This window comes from Sesamum indicum, linkage group LG3 (genome assembly GCF_000512975.1).
Source record: "Sesamum indicum cultivar Zhongzhi No. 13 linkage group LG3, S_indicum_v1.0, whole genome shotgun sequence".
NCBI lineage: Eukaryota > Viridiplantae > Streptophyta > Magnoliopsida > Lamiales > Pedaliaceae > Sesamum > Sesamum indicum.
The window spans coordinates 10,201,211-10,218,393 of record NC_026147.1 but is presented as its reverse complement, the minus strand read 5'-3'; the positions used below and the strand labels follow the sequence as shown (position 1 = coordinate 10,218,393).

At 35.7% G+C, this 17,183-nt stretch overlaps 2 protein-coding genes across 2 annotated transcripts; one reads left to right on the top strand and one right to left on the bottom strand.

The window, feature by feature from the left end:
- Positions 307 to 3,617, bottom strand: LOC105158102 (paramyosin-like). The gene is made up of 2 exons (XM_011074740.2): positions 3,394 to 3,617; positions 307 to 2,000 (listed from the first exon to the last, which is right to left on the bottom strand). The coding sequence occupies exons 1-2, from the start codon at positions 3,496 to 3,498 to the stop codon at positions 513 to 515; spliced, it is 1,593 nt and encodes a 530-aa protein (XP_011073042.1). The 5' UTR covers positions 3,499 to 3,617; the 3' UTR covers positions 307 to 512.
- LOC105158101 (exopolygalacturonase-like) lies at positions 6,795 to 16,403 on the top strand. The gene is made up of 5 exons (XM_011074738.2): positions 6,795 to 7,216; positions 14,720 to 14,798; positions 15,003 to 15,305; positions 15,513 to 16,031; positions 16,132 to 16,403. The coding sequence occupies exons 1-5, from the start codon at positions 6,795 to 6,797 to the stop codon at positions 16,360 to 16,362; spliced, it is 1,554 nt and encodes a 517-aa protein (XP_011073040.1). The 3' UTR covers positions 16,363 to 16,403.

The window sequence follows — 17,183 nt, the reverse complement described above, 5'->3', positions numbered from 1 at the left end:
TAAAAACGATTTCAAATTCATAATAATAAATAAAATGAATTTGTTTGCATAATTTTATGTTACAAAAGCTTTCATTTTTCTTTTTTTTTTCCTTATACGAATCATTCAAAAATTAATATTTATTTCTCAAATCTAAATCCTTCTATACAAATACAGTCTCGGACAACGATACCCTCCTATTGATTCCAGCCAGAAATCGACAAGTAGTATTCTCAATTGAAAATCCCAGATGAGTGTATCTATGCTATCAGATGAAAAACGAGATTACAAAAAAGAGATAGCAAGACAACAAATCAGTAAAAGATCTCCCATCACATGTTGGTGTTGTATTCTGATGTCAATATGTGTATACATGTATTATTGTATTTGGCCACACTTTTGACACAAGTTGATCACTTGACACACATATAAGTCGACACGAAAATGTGATAGAACATCGACTACATGCATTATATGTATGAATCCATGTTTAAAACAGCATAACTAAAGAGAAGTTCTCAATCCCAGAAAACTCAGAATCTCATGTTAAGTACTTTACCAAGAGGCTGATAGTTCTTGGAAGAAGAATCATCCTTAACACTCTCACTACTATCATAATCTCTCGGAAATGATTCCTCCCGGAGAGCAGCTATGGCTGCCTTTCTCCTCTCCTTACGCTCCTTCCTCCTTTGGATATGATCCTCCATTGCCGTTTTCGCCTTCTCAGCTGCCTCAGCCCTGCTGATCGCTTGCTCCGCTCTCGTCCTCAGCTCTCCGATCTTTGTCATTGCGGCTTCCAGCTCTTTCTTCATGTCCTCCATCTCTTTCCCATTTTCATGCGATGTCTCCTCAACTTTGTGTGATTCTGTGCTTGTTTCGTCTCCTGATTTCATGGCTAATTCCTTCAGCACTCTGTTCTCTCTCATGGTTTCCTCTGCTTCTAATCCCATCTGCTGGAGTGCATTATATAGTGCTGTTTTTTCGCTCTGCGCTCTTGCCTCAGCAGCCTCGGCAGCAGCCTGCTTCGACCTCCCTTTGTGCAGCTCAAACTTCAGCATTGCTATCTCGACCTGAGCATCATTCTCCTTTTCTATAGCTTTCTCCAGCTCTGTTTTCGTGCTCTCCACAGACTCCTTCAGGCCGGAGGCCTCAGCTTTTGCGCTTTCAAGCTCTGCCGTCAACTTTTTCAGCTCCATCTCCAGTAAGCCAATGTAAGCTGCCTGATCCGAGTTCTTCTTCTCGTGCAGGTCCATAGTTTCTTTCAGCTTGTTTAGTTCAGATACAGCATCCGAAGCAGCTTTTTCAGACGATGCACGCAGCTCGTTCGCTACATTAAGCTGCAGCTGCAATGAATCGATATAAGCCGATTTTTCCATGAGCTGATTCTCCAAATCATGCATGATCATTACTTTCTTCACTGCAGACTCAAGTTGCTCCTTCGTTTCGGATACTGCTTTTGCTAATGACTCTAGCTCAGCGTCCTTCGCTGATAAAACGTCTGCGTTTTCTCGTTCTACTTCAACAGCCTGTACTTTCAAATGCACAATAGTTTCTTTCATCTCTGAAGCCTGTCTCAGAAGCTCCTCTGTTTTCAGTCTCTCCTCAGACAAGGTCCTCTCCGTCGCCTGCGCTTGCACTAACAACTCCAATTTCGCCTCTTGCAGAACAACGAGCTCGTTTTCCATGTTCAGCAGCTGGCCCCGTGTCAATTCTAATTCGCTCGTAACGTGCGAGAGCTGCTCTTTAACGTTTTCAGATTCCGCTAGCTGACGGGCCAAATGCTCAAGGGCGGATTCGAGTTCGTTTATACGTGCATTGGCTTCTCGGGATTCACCGATGTAGTAGTCCTTTTGAGAATCGGACTTCCTTAGCAAGATTGAGAGCTCATCAGCTGTTTTCTGATGGTGGTCTAGCTTGAGAAGGGCTTGCTTGTATGCCGAGTCCTTTGCCTCCAGTTGAAGTTTCATGTTCGCCAATTCTTTCTCCAGGCTTTCCAGTTCCCTTTCTTTCTCTATTTCTTGCTGTTAGAAAGATTGCAATTTAACTTTGTGTTAGGAGTTGGGATGTTGTTCTTATGTATAATTACACCCCTCAACTTTGGTTTATTACATTTTACCCATGTAGAAACAATAATTGAGACAAAATTCTCCTTAAAAAAATAAAAAGAGTAATGCAACTCCTAAACTTTTACGGAAAACTTTACTGTCTCCCACGTTAAAAGATCACGGTGACTATTTTTAGGCTTTTTTTTAAGGGATTTTTCAGTCTGGATTTTCTATTCCAAATTCTAATAGGTTGTATTTGGATTGAAGGATAGATTTCAAATTTTTAATAATTTGTTTGGATGGTTATTCTAAATTTTATGATTTCAAATTCTTAATGACAAATTCTTTGAATTAGTTTAGATAATTGCAAATTTAAAGGATTTCAAATTCTTCAATTTTAGATTTGAACTATGTTTTATTGAATATTGATAGAATTTCAAATTTTCACCAATGGAATCATTTGATATACTTTCTCCAAATACTTCCTTCAAATTCAAATTCATCAATACAAATGCAACCTTAGGGTGTATTTGAATTGATGAATTTGGATTCGAAAGTTAGATTTGGAGAAAAGATCTTAAATAACTCAATTTGAACAGAATTTGAAATCCATCCATATTCATCAAAAAATAGTTCAAGATTAGAATAGAAAATTTGAAATCCTTAAAATTTGAAATTATTCAAAAATATTCATATTATTAAGGATTGATTTCAAATCTTTCAATCCAAATACAACTTTAGATCTTCTATTTCATTTAATACACACTACATGCACAGTCATTCATTCAATAAAATAAATGACATAATCTTGATACCCTTGACGATCATATGTTAAATTGAATAGAGATACAACATGATTTGTAATTAAAAAGTCCAAGTTAAATTTTTTTTGTGGATATTGTCACAGTGGAGCCTGTTTCATTTGATCCGCTCAACTTTTCAAAATCCAACTCCGCGATAAATGTCTAAGAATATATGTGTAATAATAATGATAGTCTTATGTCAAAATTGCCTGAATTTATATCCTGTAATAATAAAACTTTCAGCTATCATTGGATCTGTGAAGAATTCATTCTCCCAACCACGTAAACCCTGTATTTTCTAACACATTATTCTTCGTATTCTTGCATCTAGTTTACACCTACTAATGTTTTCAGCACTCACATGTAATATGAAAAGTTTTTATCCAAATTAGGTCTTATCTAACCAAATCAATCATGTAGCAAGTATGATATATTTTTCTTTTTAAACCGTACATCAATCACTCAGTAACTATATTATATTTGGCATATAATTTATTCAAATTTGATCAAATTAAATCTATTTAGAATTTCCAAATAACGCATACACAAAAACCAACAGAACTTACATCATCTTTGGTAGGAGTGCTAGTCTTCTGCTGGTCGTTTCTGTGTCCGAAGAAAGAGAGTGCAGTTTGAACTGATTCGATTGGTTTCGTATCAATCTCCCCCATCCTTATATTCCTCGAACAAATCCCAGAAAAACCCTTAAATCACATGTGAAGAATTACAGTACATGCATAAAAAATCAAGTGTCAAAATGGTTAGAGCTGGTAGGAGTTTAAAAGGGAAATCGATGTGATCATTTTATATAAATGGGATCAGACGACGTTCTAATTTGTGAAGTTTACTCTTATGAGATAGTTGGAAAGATCGAGGTGCCAGACTTTGTCAGCATGCAGTGATATCTGGATAGGTAAACTATATGAAATTTTCCTTGTAGAAGTCGTCCGAGGAAGGACATGTTATTGTTTGTTTGAATCGAGTGCAACAGATTTTTAACTGGATTTCGGACAACCGGCGCCTTTTCTTTTCTTCTTTTCTTGTTGTTTTTCTTTCACTGTGCAATTAGAACCCGATTCATGACAATGAAACATTTTCTTGTTTCTTGGTTTTGGAATTGTAGGAGATACAGGTCCGAAATGAGGAGAGCCCTTTCTGTACGTGCAATATTCCCATAACTCTGTTTCCAATTATTGCAACATTTTAAATCTCTCGAGAAACCTCTTGTAAAGGTGGTGTAGATATTCTGTTACACATTTGTGTTGTATATATATATAATTGGCTTATTTCAATGTGTGATTTACAAGTTTTTTTAAATAAAAATATTAATTGTATTATACTATAATCTATGATAAATTATGGTCACCTTTTTTGAGGTATTTTATAATTACAAATACCTTATCATTTTCTTGAAAATTGAAAATATCTCCTCAATATAACGGCTCTAACAAGTAACACAATTCGCTAGTCCCTATTTTTATGATAAACAAGTCAAGATATTTGTGTGAACAATATATTAATTATAATTAAGATTTTTAAAAAATTTTATGAATTAAAATGTTGTACGAATCTTAATGTAAGTATTGTCGTCATTAGAGGAGAGTGTCTATGTGTTTGATGGTTTGCCTCAATAAAGGTGGGGGAGTATATGCTAGTCTTGATGGGTGTAAGAAATAGTAAAGCACTTGTTAGGCCTATTGTGGGTCGTCCGTAGTTGATGGATACTAAGCTGGACCGTCATATTTTTGAGCGATCATATGATTGAATATTTAAATGAACTAATAAAATATTGCCTCCGAGTCACACCCTAACGAGAGATTACTATAGCATGAAGAAGCAGCATATTATACGGTAAGGACGACGTTGATTTGGAGTACTGCAAGTTTTGTGGGGATGCTAGGTATAAGCCGACTGGAGGGCAGGATCCACGCCGCAAGAAATCCCCGTGTACCGTTCTTAGATACCTATCGCTTACTCTCCGTCTGCAGAGGTTGTATTCTTCGAGGGCAACTGTCAAGCACAGGAGGTGGCATGCCACACATTAGACGGAGGAGGGGTCTATGTGTCATCCCTTCGATGCCGAGGCTTGGAAATATTTTGACCGGACGTATCCCGATTTTGCAGAAGAGTTGCGTAATATTCGGCTGGGCCTCTGTACTGATGGTTTTGCCCCTCACAGTCAGTACGATCGTACTTATTCATATTGGCCCGTTATTATTACACCGTACAATCTCCCCCCTAGTATGTGCATGAGTTCTGATTACATCTCTCTGACGGTGATGATCCTTGGCCTTTCTAATCCAAAGCGTCTGATTGATGTGTACTTGAAATCGTTGATCGAAGAGCTGCTGCAATTATGGCATGTGGGTGTTCAAATGTACGATAATGCCACGACAACGTATTCATCATGCGGGCGATGTCGATGTGGACTGTGAACGACCTACTCGCCTATGAGAGCGTCTGGGTGGACTACCGTTGGTGTTATGGGTTGCCCGGTTTGTGAGGATGACAAACGAGCATTCCATTTGTAGCACGGTAGGAAAGCTACTTTAACTGCCATAGACAATTTCTCCTTGAGCACCATCCCTATCGAAGGAACAAGAAAGCCCTCACAAAAAATTCTGTCGAATATAAAGTTGCACGTCAGAGGCTGACAGGAGACCAGATCCTGGATTGGGTTGCAGACATTAGTCTTGCTGTTGAAATGCTGTTGACACTATCTTCCGGCTATAATAGCGACGACAAGTGGACAAAGAAAAACATCTTCTGGGATCTTCTATACTAGGCTACGCATTTGATTCGGCACAACCTTGATGTCATGCATATTGAGAAAAATGTGTTTGACAATATATTCAACACGGTCATGGGCGTCAAAGGAAAGGCGAAGGATAATTTGAATGCATGACGGATTTGAAAATCATCTGTAATTGCCCGGAGCTTAAGTTGGACAAACATAGACTGAACGTTATGCCTAAAGCAGTCTATACCCTGACGAAGGAGTAGAAGAGGAGGATATTTGAATGGATTTGTGGCCTTAATTTTCCTAATAGCTACGCGTCTAACCTAGCCTGTTACGTTGACATGATGGAATTATGGATGCACGCATGAAGAGCCATGACTATCACGTATTCATGTAGAAATTGATCCCGACCACCTTTCGTGAGATGCTTTCCGAGCATGTATGGATTGCCTTAACGGAGGTTAGTCTTTTATTTGAAAGCATATGCTCGACTATGCTTGGTGTTGCCAAGCTGCATAAGTTAGAAAGCAGTGTTGCCATCATACTGTGCAACCTTAAGAAGATATTTCGTCTAACTTTTTCGACTCAATGGAGCACCTTATTGTTTATTTGCCATATGAAGCTGGCGTAGGGGGGCAGTACAATACACATGGATGTATCCATTTGAAAGGTTCCTACATAAGTTAAAGAAAAATGTGAAAAGTAAAGAACATGCCGAGGCATACATTATTGAAGAAATTGATTTATTTTCTTCATAGTACTTTGAGCTAGACGTGCCTTCCAAACGAAGCATGCCTCGTAGAAATGATGAGTGCACGAGCAGTGATGCTGGATTCAGATGTCTATTTTCAACTATTCTGGTAAGGCAAGTGGTGCCTTGAAGAAGAAATGGCTTAGTGGACCAAAACGACACATCATTGAGACGTACATTTTGACCTACTGTGAAGTAATCATTCCATATTATGAATACGATGTTATTTTCAATATACATATATGCTAATTTGTGTATTTATGTATATACATATCATTTATCTGATTAATAAATCTACGATCATACCTGAACGAACTGTACCAGCACCACCATTCGACCGACCTAATTGTTGATCGACTTGTGTTGACTGAGTTCAAGGATTAGTTCAAACGACATGTAACTTTAATCCATTTTTTTTATTTTGATTTTTTAAAAATACATTATGTCCAAGTTCAAAATATCTGATTAATTAATAAATGGACGTGCAGGTACGTCCCATGTTGAACTACACGGAGAACAAGCTCATGAAGTGTCATTATTGGGGTCCAAGTGCAGAAGTGACGTCGGTGCCTTGCTATCTTATGAATGGGTACAACTTCCAGACGAAATGTCACAACGTCGGTAAGTCAACAATGAATAGTGGAATGTGTGTCAAAAGTTCATATACAAACGAGCAGCAAACGACAGCGAGTGCGAACAGTGGCCAGCGAAGGCGACGCAACGAGCTTCAGCAAGCGGCAGCGATTGCAAACAGCAACGAGCATGAGAGGCGACGATCGACCGTCTTGACTGAGCGATTGGCAGAGATTGAGAGAAAAAAACGAATGGTGTGGCAGAGAGTGAGGGAGAAGATCGAAGGGCAGAGAATGAGTGAGAATAACGTTAATCTTCAGAAATGGTGTGCTTCTCTCTTCAAGCGCTTATGTGCTTCACACGTTCCAAGATCCGTTAAATTTAAGAGTTGGTTTGACGGAAGGATCAAAACTGTCAAAAACTTAATAGTATAAGAATCAAAATTGCAACTTAAAATTATTTAAGAACCAAAACCGCTAAAGTAGTTATGTTAGAGGATCAAAATTGCATTTATCCCGCCCTTGTCCGTATTAGAATTTTGTTAAAGTAGGTTTTACTTAGTATGTAATTAGTATTCTAACTTCTCTAATATAAGATTTACAAATTAAATTAATTCACTTCAAGTAAAAAAAAATAATTATTTTATTTGAATCTAATTATGATAGTTTCTTTGTAGAAGTAACAAAAAAAAAAAAAGTCTTTTTTTCTTTACTATCCCTTTTTCTTTTTTAACTTTTTAAATGACAATTTTATAAGTAAATATTGAATTAATCTTTTAGTAAAATTTTGAATTTATATATTTGTAAGAAATGTTCTATTTGGCCAACTCTCAACTGTAAATATTATGAAGTTGATAGGTATTAATCTTTTTAAATTCAAAATTGTGACCAAGTTTTGTAAGGGAATATTATTGGCGACTTTAGTATTATTATAAATATTATATTAATCTTTTAGTAAAAATTTGACTTTATATATATGTAGAAACTTGTAAGAAAGATATTTTTACCCTTGCTTAAATTGTTTTTTACTAATATGTAAAAGTTAGTTAAAAAAGACAAAGTTCTAAATAAAAAGAAAACTATTTAGCAGTTCTAATTCCTCTCAACTACATAGATATATTTGTTGTTGTCTAAGTAGTTCAAAGATATTAGAAGTACTAATTTCTTTTCATAGAATTTATTCTTCTACAACTAATTTTAATTTATTATTAAAATAACTATTTAAGTAAGGATATGAATGTCTTTTACAATGGGAACAATTGCTTAGGCGATGATTCACTCTTTTATATATAGTATAGATATAGATATATGTGAAGCATATCAAAACTTAATATATTGATTGATTAAGCTAGAAGCAGAGGAAATAAAAACAATCTTAAAATAAATATACAATCCAATTCAAAATAACAACAATTAACAACTTATAATTCAGATTGAAATTAAATATTTTGAAGGCAAAGGAATTTTATTCTCTCTGCGTGGGAGTCCTAAGTTCTCTCCTCATAGGAGTCCTAATTGTTTTACACTTCTTTGGCCGAGGACTATGGCTGGCGGCTGCCAATCTTCGACGGGTAATGAGGGGTGAGGTTTAGTTATCTATGTTCCATGGTGTGTTTTGGCGTTATCGATGTCGTGCTTGGGAAGTAGCCTTTTCGACCTTGGCTTATGAGTTATATTGTTTGATTCTGCTTTATGGAGTTTATTTATTTTAGTAATTTTATTTGGTTAATCATCACTTTTTTTTGTTTTTTTTTTTTTGTTTTTTAGGAAAAGCCACCTATGCTTAGGTGGGGGTTTTGGAAAACCCCTATTTGTTTATACAATTAGGACCTAGATGCTATTGAATTCAACTCTAGTTAATGTTCCACTATAGTTCACAATCACAAGACACAGAGATCTGGGAGAGATAGGAGACAGAGAGTGCTAGTAGGAAAAGAGGCATGGCGCTGATGTTATTGAACTCTATTCTGACGCAATTTGGGCTTTGAAGAGACGACTACAACTGGTGGACGAGGAACCGGATTGGCAAAGGGCTGCAATCACTATGAATATCTTACCATGAAACTGTTAGGAGTTGGGGGCCCCTTGGACAATTCGAGCCCTGACGGAGTTAATTAAACTCCACAGCCTTCGCTTGGTTTTTCTCTCTGAAATCAAGTGCAAAACTAGGAGAGTAATTCATTTTGTTCCTTAAGACATTCATACGTGAAGAACACCGTACAGATTTTCAGTGCTCTTTTCAGTAGATTATTGAATTGCTTTGAAAATTTGGAGCGAAGCACCTGAATTCTATCCTCTGTCCTCCGTCATCCATCTTCATATCTCGAAATATTCCCAGCTTGTTTCTAATGTGAGTCGCTATTCCCAAATTCATCCTATTCAATGGCAACTCGTAGATATGCAAATAGAAGTCACACTAGTTTAAATCGACACTCATTGGATTTTCCTTAATGCCAATCCCATTCAGAATTAATATATTCCTTCCAAAATAATATAAGCATCCTTCCAGAGCCCGTTGTTTATCAATTATATAGAAAATCTACATCAAAATGCGGCCCTCCGTTAATTACTTGAATTCCATGCCCCTAACAGGGAGAAGCATACTCTTTATCTATGTGCAAAGGCCTTCGAACTACTTTTTTTTTTAGCTGGGATAAAATTTAGGATTGGTGTTTGGAACAATTTTTTGCAACGGGTTATTTAATTTGAAACACATTCGTAGAACTGTTTTAGTAATAACATTGGAAACGATTTATACAATTTTGGACCACATATTAGATACTAATTAGTAATTGTATTTGGAACGGTTATAGATTAATTTGGAACAGTTCATCCACTCAGAAATCTCCTCTTCTGCTCTTTGGTCAAGGTATATACTGCTTTAGGTATAACGTTCAGCCTTTTTTCATCCACCTCAAGCTTCGATCGATTACATGTGATCTTGAGACCCTTTCCTGCATTCAAAGTATCCTTCATTTTTTCTTTTATATCCATCACGATATCGAATATATTGTCAAACACATTCTTCTCAATGTGCATGACATTAAGATTGTGTCGTATCAGAAAGGTCGACCAGTACTCGAGCTCCCAAAAGATGCTTTTCTTTGTCCGCTTATGCTCTGTACCGTATCCGTCCGAGAGTGACAATAGTACTTCAACCGCAGGATTAAACTCTTCAACCCATTTGCATATCTATTCTCCCACAATCTTGATCGTGCAACCTTCTTCTCTACTCGATTCTTAATGAATGCTTTCTTGTTCCGACGGTAGGGATGGTCCGAGGGGAAGAATTGTTTATGGCAGTCAAAGTAGCTCGCCCTCCTCCCATTCTGCAGGTAGAATGCACGTGTGTCTTCCATACAAATTGAACACCCCATAACACCTACGAAACTCCATCCAGACGTCATCACATAAGCAGGTAGGTCGTTCACAGCCCACATCAATGTGGCTCGATTGGGAATATCTCATTTTTCACATTGTCGTGCATCAGTACACCTACATGCCACAAATTCTGCAACTCCTCGATCAATGGTTCCAGGTAAACATTGATGAGACGTGTCGGATTAGAGATACCGGGGATCACCATAGTTAGGAACATATACTCTGAACTCATGCACATTCTAGGGAGGAGATTGTATTGTGTAAGTATAACGGGCCAACACGAGTACGTACGACCGTACTGCCTGTGCGGTGCGAGCCATCTGTGCACAATTTCAATCTAATATTATGGGGCTCTACTGCAAAATCAAGATATGTCTGGTCAAAATGCCTCCAGACCTCTGCATCAGGCGGATGACACATGGACCCCTCCTCCGTCTAATAGTTGGCATGCCACAGCATTTACTCGACAGTCGCTTCTAAAGCATACAACCTCTACAGATGAGGGGTAATCGACAGGTACCTAAGAATGGCATATGGTATCTTCTTGCGATTAGAATTTCGCTTCCTGGTCGGCTTGTACATAGTTTGTCCATAAAACTAGCAGTAGTTCAGATCAATGTCGTTCTTCCTGTACAACATGTAGTCATTCTTAGACGCATCAATTTTCTCAACAGGTAAGCACAAGTCTCTTATCAATTTCTTCATACTATAGTAATTTGTGGTAGGGTGTGATTGCGTGGCAATATATGATCAGCCCACCGTGATATTGGATCATATATATGTTGAGAAATATGACCCTCGGTGTTGATATTCACCAACTCAGCTACACCCCCCAATTGAGATTGGGTACAACCGTTCCACAACGGCGGCTCGGCAGCATGCACTACATTGTGAAACCGATCGCCAACCCAAATACATAATCATAGGGGCCCCTACCATAATATAAACTAGACCCTGTATCAGTAGGACAGACTTCGTACCATCATCAGGCACACCATTATGGTTATAATTAGAAGACCAGACAGCTGGCTCGGCAACATCAAAAACCATCCTCTGCAATTAATCCATCTGCGTCGCATCACCCCAATGTGTATGCATAACATGAGAAATGGGATATTGCTCCTCCCGCAATGGAGTCGCCTTCACGGCCTCAAGATACTCTTGCACCCTCTCCTCATCATGAGAAGTCCAATTATAATATTTTGGCATAAAATATTTCATAAATATGTCGAAATTTACCTCGTTCATGGTTTTGAAAACTTCATTTTTGTACTTCCGATAAGGACACCTAATTTTCTCACCATCCATATATAGATGTTGACACTTCGTCCATTCTAAAAATGCAGCAACACCATCCTGAAACTCTGGAGTAAAACCCGCCCTATTCAGAAGGTTCTTCTCATACATCCATCTCCCAACTATCTCAACATGATGATTAGTCCTACACACACACACATATATATATTATTATAATATTAAATTTAATTAATTATAATAAAATTATACCAAACATATAATCAATTGACAAATAAAGGGTTAAAATTGTTATCTGATTAAATTAACTCCAAATATCAACGTTTCGAGACATAATTCACGAACAAGAGTACAAAAATAAAGTAGGATAGTGAGAGTATAAAAATTTTTGAGAGAAATTTAGAAATAGAGAGAAAATAAGAAGAATTGAAGAAGATAGTGAGATTAAATAGAAAGAGAGGAACACATTTATATAGAAAAAATTGAAATGATCTTAGGAACGGGCATAGAAACATAAAAAATTTTCGTCAAATCCTACTTTTGGAACGGCCATTGAGACGGTTTTTTAAACGATTTTATTGGACCGTTGTAATATAACCATTCATGATCAGTTGGAACAAACTTAGTAACACATTGGAAATAATTTAAGGGAACTGTTCCAAATTGTACCACATTTTGGAATGGTTTAGAAACATATTGCTTCTTAAATTAAACTCATATTTTGGAACAATTTTTGGTACATTTGATTAAAAGTGTCCAATAACCGTTTCAAATTATACCTCATTTAAGAATACATTTTTGAACTGTCAATTTTGGGACATATTCTGCAACAGACATAGGAACAGTTACGTTGTGTCCATTCCTAAATCTAATATGGTGTTCCAAAATGTGTTCAATGATTTTTCATTACCATTTTGGCACGGAATTTAGAATGGGTTTAGTAAATGTTAGTTTGGAACTCAACTTGGGACGGTTATACCGTTCCAAATTTATAACCCAAAGAAAATATTCCACCTAACGTCATCTTTCAATATCCCTTCCTTAAGTGTTCCAAAGATTGTTCCTAGATGGAAGGGGCTTTAGAAGGGGTGTCCTAACCGTGCCAAATTGTACCTTTTTTCGTAGTGTTTTCAAATAAAATAGTATAATCATATATATAATGTGAAAAAAGTAAACAGTAGATGGTTGTCAAGAAAATATGAAAAATCTGTCAGAACTTATCCAAACAAATATCATCATATATATAATGTGAAAAAAGTAAACAGTAGATGGTTGTCAAGAAAATATGAAAAATCTGTCAGAACTTATCCAAACAAATAGTAAAGAGATTTATAATTGAGTTAAATTCTTTATATGCAAATTTATCAACCACTTAGACATATTTTTACATAATGTCAATGTCAATCAACCATGAGGAAGTGGGAGTCTAAGTCCCATTCTTAATAAAAGGAGGAAAAATGTCTTTTACCATGACAAACCTATCAACTGCCATTAGGAAAAAAAAAAGATAATAATAAGAAAGAATTCAAATAATAAAAATAGAATTTTACTATAATAATATTCAAGATGCACAATCAATTAGGCTGGACTAACCCAACTTAGGATCTAATTAAACTAATAAAAAAATTGGGTTGGCTCGACCCAAACCCATTTGAAATGGGGCCAATCCCAGAATACAATACCTAGGACCAGCCTAGCCCAGTGACCTAGGACCACCTGGGTTTTTCTTAATAATGCATGCATATAGTTTTTATTTTATTCTTCTAAGTTGACTATTATAATAGTTTTTTTTTTTTTTTTTTTACTTTTGAAACTCTAAAAAATTTTATCTTTATTGTTCTAATTCTAAATTTTTAGTACTTTAATCCTTTGATACTCTATTTTTTTTTCAAAATTTATTTTAAGTTCTTTTTTAATTTATTATCATCTAAGTTTATTATTGTAAGTGTTAGTCAAATTATTATTTAAGTTCATTATATATTTTTTAACTATTATTTTTCTATATATAAATTTTTATGATTTAATTATTTATTTCGTGCCGATTCTGAATCGATCCTACTTACTATGCACCTTAAAGTGATATGTTTTTAAGTTGACGTAAAAAAAAAAAGTAATAAATGAAATGAAAACTAAAAAGGGAAGTAATTAATAATGGACGACATGCGTTGACCAAGATACCAAGTCAAAAGGTTAAGACAATCATCAAAAGATTCACTCTTTAGTCAAACTGGACCACAATATAATCTATTGGAAGAAATTTTTATAATTAAACCTACCTAATAATTCTGTAATAAGATCACGTACTGTATTTATTATATAATTTATCATTATCATACAAGTGATTTAAATTAAACGAAACTCGTTATGAGTTAAAATTTATGTCCACCACCAATCAAAGGTCAAGCACTTGACTGCTGCAAAATCAAGATTTCTACAAAATAAATTGAGATTATTAATAATAATCATCATAATTTGAGAAGTAAACTTGTTTAGGAGTTCAAATTACGCCCACTAAAAAGTTTTGATGATCAGTACTTAATCACACTAGTATATATTGCATAATTACGTAACAAGAATTAGAAAAATTAATACGTTCCCATCACGTATTCAGAAAACAAGTCAGAGATGGCGCAAAATAACCGCTAATATTCCTAGATTTCGCATCAGCAGTGATTATAAAATAAGTTTTAATTAAAAACATTGTATTTATTAGAATTATAACATATTTATTTAATTACATATATATGATATTTTTTTAATTAACGAAATCCGCCAGATTCAATTTCCTTGTAAAAAGGGACCCGAAAATGCACTTAGATTTTGGGTATTATGATAGAACTGAACACTTTAGAGTTTTTGTTTTTTTTAACATAGGAGTGAACACTTTAGAGTTAAAGTTAGAGAAGGCAATTAACATTTCCACCACAGCAATGAAGATAAAAAATTAATTAATCTGTTCACAAGTGCAATAATGATGAGATTCTCCTTCTTTAATATTCAATATTTCAGCTTAATTAGAACTAACAACCCTCAATTCTACTGTATAAATGGTGTGCATTTCTTGTTCATTTCTCACTGCAAACACTTAGACGGATTTCATCATAAATATACACAAATTCACACTCAATGTATATGGATTCAATGCGGGTTTTCTGTCTTTGGGCTTCTCTCGTTTGCTTTTTGAGCATTATTAGCTATGTTCAAGGCCAAAACAAGATTTTCACAGTGACGGATTACGGTGCCGTCACCGATGGAAAAACCGATAGTAGCAAGGTAACCTAGTTGTATACGTATTTTATAAGCTTGTGCACGTATACGTGTACATATCTATATACATGTAATGCACAAACACGTGCATGCATGTTGATGTACTTTATAGTACATATATATATGCATGTGTATGTACACATCTATGTATTCTTGTACGTACATATGTTTGTGTTCGAGTGATGTATTATCGTATTGCAATATGTATAGGCGTTCTTGAATGCATGGAAGGGTGCATGCGCAACTGATGGAGGTGTAGTGGCAGTGCCATCGGGAACTTTCTTTGTTAGTGGTGCAACATTTGAAGGGCCATGCAATGGGGAGACGTTTTTCCAAACCAAAGGAACCATAAGAGCTTCTTCTGATCCTTCACTTGATGAAGACTATTGGATCTTGTTTGATGAGGTTGATCGTTTGACGATCTCTGGAAATGGCACGTTCTATGGCAATGGAGAGTCAGCGTGGCCGCGCAATGAATGTGATAAATCTTTGGCTTGCAAGAAACCCCCAACGGTAAGCACTTGATGATTATCTCTCTACATTTACACGTACATGTGATTGGTTGTAATATTTGGCAATGGTCGTAATATTTGCATTGTGATTGGTTATTAGTTAACTTGTAATTTTACTTGAAGTCATATGTTTGATTTAGAATTTGTCCAAAAGGAAGTTAAATAGTTTATATTAACATTGTTTCGTTATGTTTTTATTGTGTAACAGTCGATAAAGTTTCATAATGTAAGAAATTCTGTGGTTAGAGGCATAAATTCAATAAACAGCAAGATGTTCCATCTCAACCTACACAAGTGTGAGAACGTGCTATTGAAGAATTTGGACATAATAGCCCCAGTGGACAGCCCTAACACTGACGGAATCCACATTGGAAAGTCCAGCGGCATTGTGATCACAGCATCTCGTATTTCCACAGGAGACGACTGCATATCCATGGGGGATGGGAGTACAAACATCAACATCACATCAGTCTGGTGCGGGCCAGGCCACGGGATCAGCATCGGAAGCTTAGGAAAGTACAAAAACGAGGAAGATGTTGTGGGAATAACCGTCAAGAATTGTACTTTCAGTGACACTGACAACGGCTTGAGGGTTAAGACATGGGCACCTTCTTCAATGCCGGTCAGTGTTTCCAACGTCACATTCGCAGATATTAAGGTCAACAACGTCGAAAACCCTATCATCATCGACCAGTACTATTGCCCCCACTCTTCTTGCAGCCGCAAGGTACATACATAACGTTTTTTTCGCAACAATAGGTACTCTTCCGACAAATTTGAACAAGAACAATCAAAATATTGATGTTGATATCTTGATTTATGTATAGGGAGAGTCAGACGTTGGGATCAAAGATGTGAAGTTCATAAACGTGAGGGGGACATCAGCAACCGAAGTTGCAGTGAATCTTCAGTGCAGCAAGAGCAGGCCATGCCAGAACATAGAGTTCGTGGGGCTTGATCTGATTATGAAGAGAACAGGAGAACCAACGACGGCGTCTTGTTCGAATGCCGACAATGAGTTTGTTGGGCCTGGTCAAGTTCCTGCACGCTGTTCTTAATTCCTAAGTTATTTCAATTGGAGGGAATAATTAGAATTAATTAGCTCTATAATTTGTATATTAAGAAGTGTAGTTGATTGTGATTTTGTGGAAGTTAATAAGTCATGAATAATGAGTGCAGAGCTGTAACTAATTATTACCAGTTGGTACATTATTAAAGGATAACTTTTGGTTATCATAAAATTTACTCCACTTTTCTAATTTTTTTTTTAATTTCTTATTGATTAATGATTTCTCTGACTCTCACTTTATTTGGAAAGTAAATCAACATTAAAATACATATATATAAATGATTATTTATGGATACTCTCTCTTTCATCTAATCATCTAAATACGTATTTTAAGAGAAAAATGCAAACAATTCCCTTGTCATATCGCAAATGAGTAAATTATCCCTTTATGAAAAAAATAAATAGCGATTTACCTCCCTTTATTTTTTAAAATATAATAATTTACCTCCCTTTTTTTTTTAAATTGAAGTAATTTACTTCCCTGTATAAGAAGGTAAATTGGTTCATTTTTAAAAGTAAAGGGGTAAATTGCTATATTTTTTTCATAATGAGTAATCTGCTCATTTTTAATATTACAGGGGGATAAATTGCTATTCACCCTGTGTTTTTCAGACTTATACTTTAGTGAAAAAATATAGATTTTTATGGTTAAAAAAATGCAAAAAGATGTTTTGTGAATATATATACATATATAAATATTTATTGATCAATAGGTATTTTACTTGGTGCATGTTCTTATAATTTGATATAGTTGGGTATTATATTTATTTAATCAAATAAAAGAGAAGAAATAAACTGAATAATGTATGA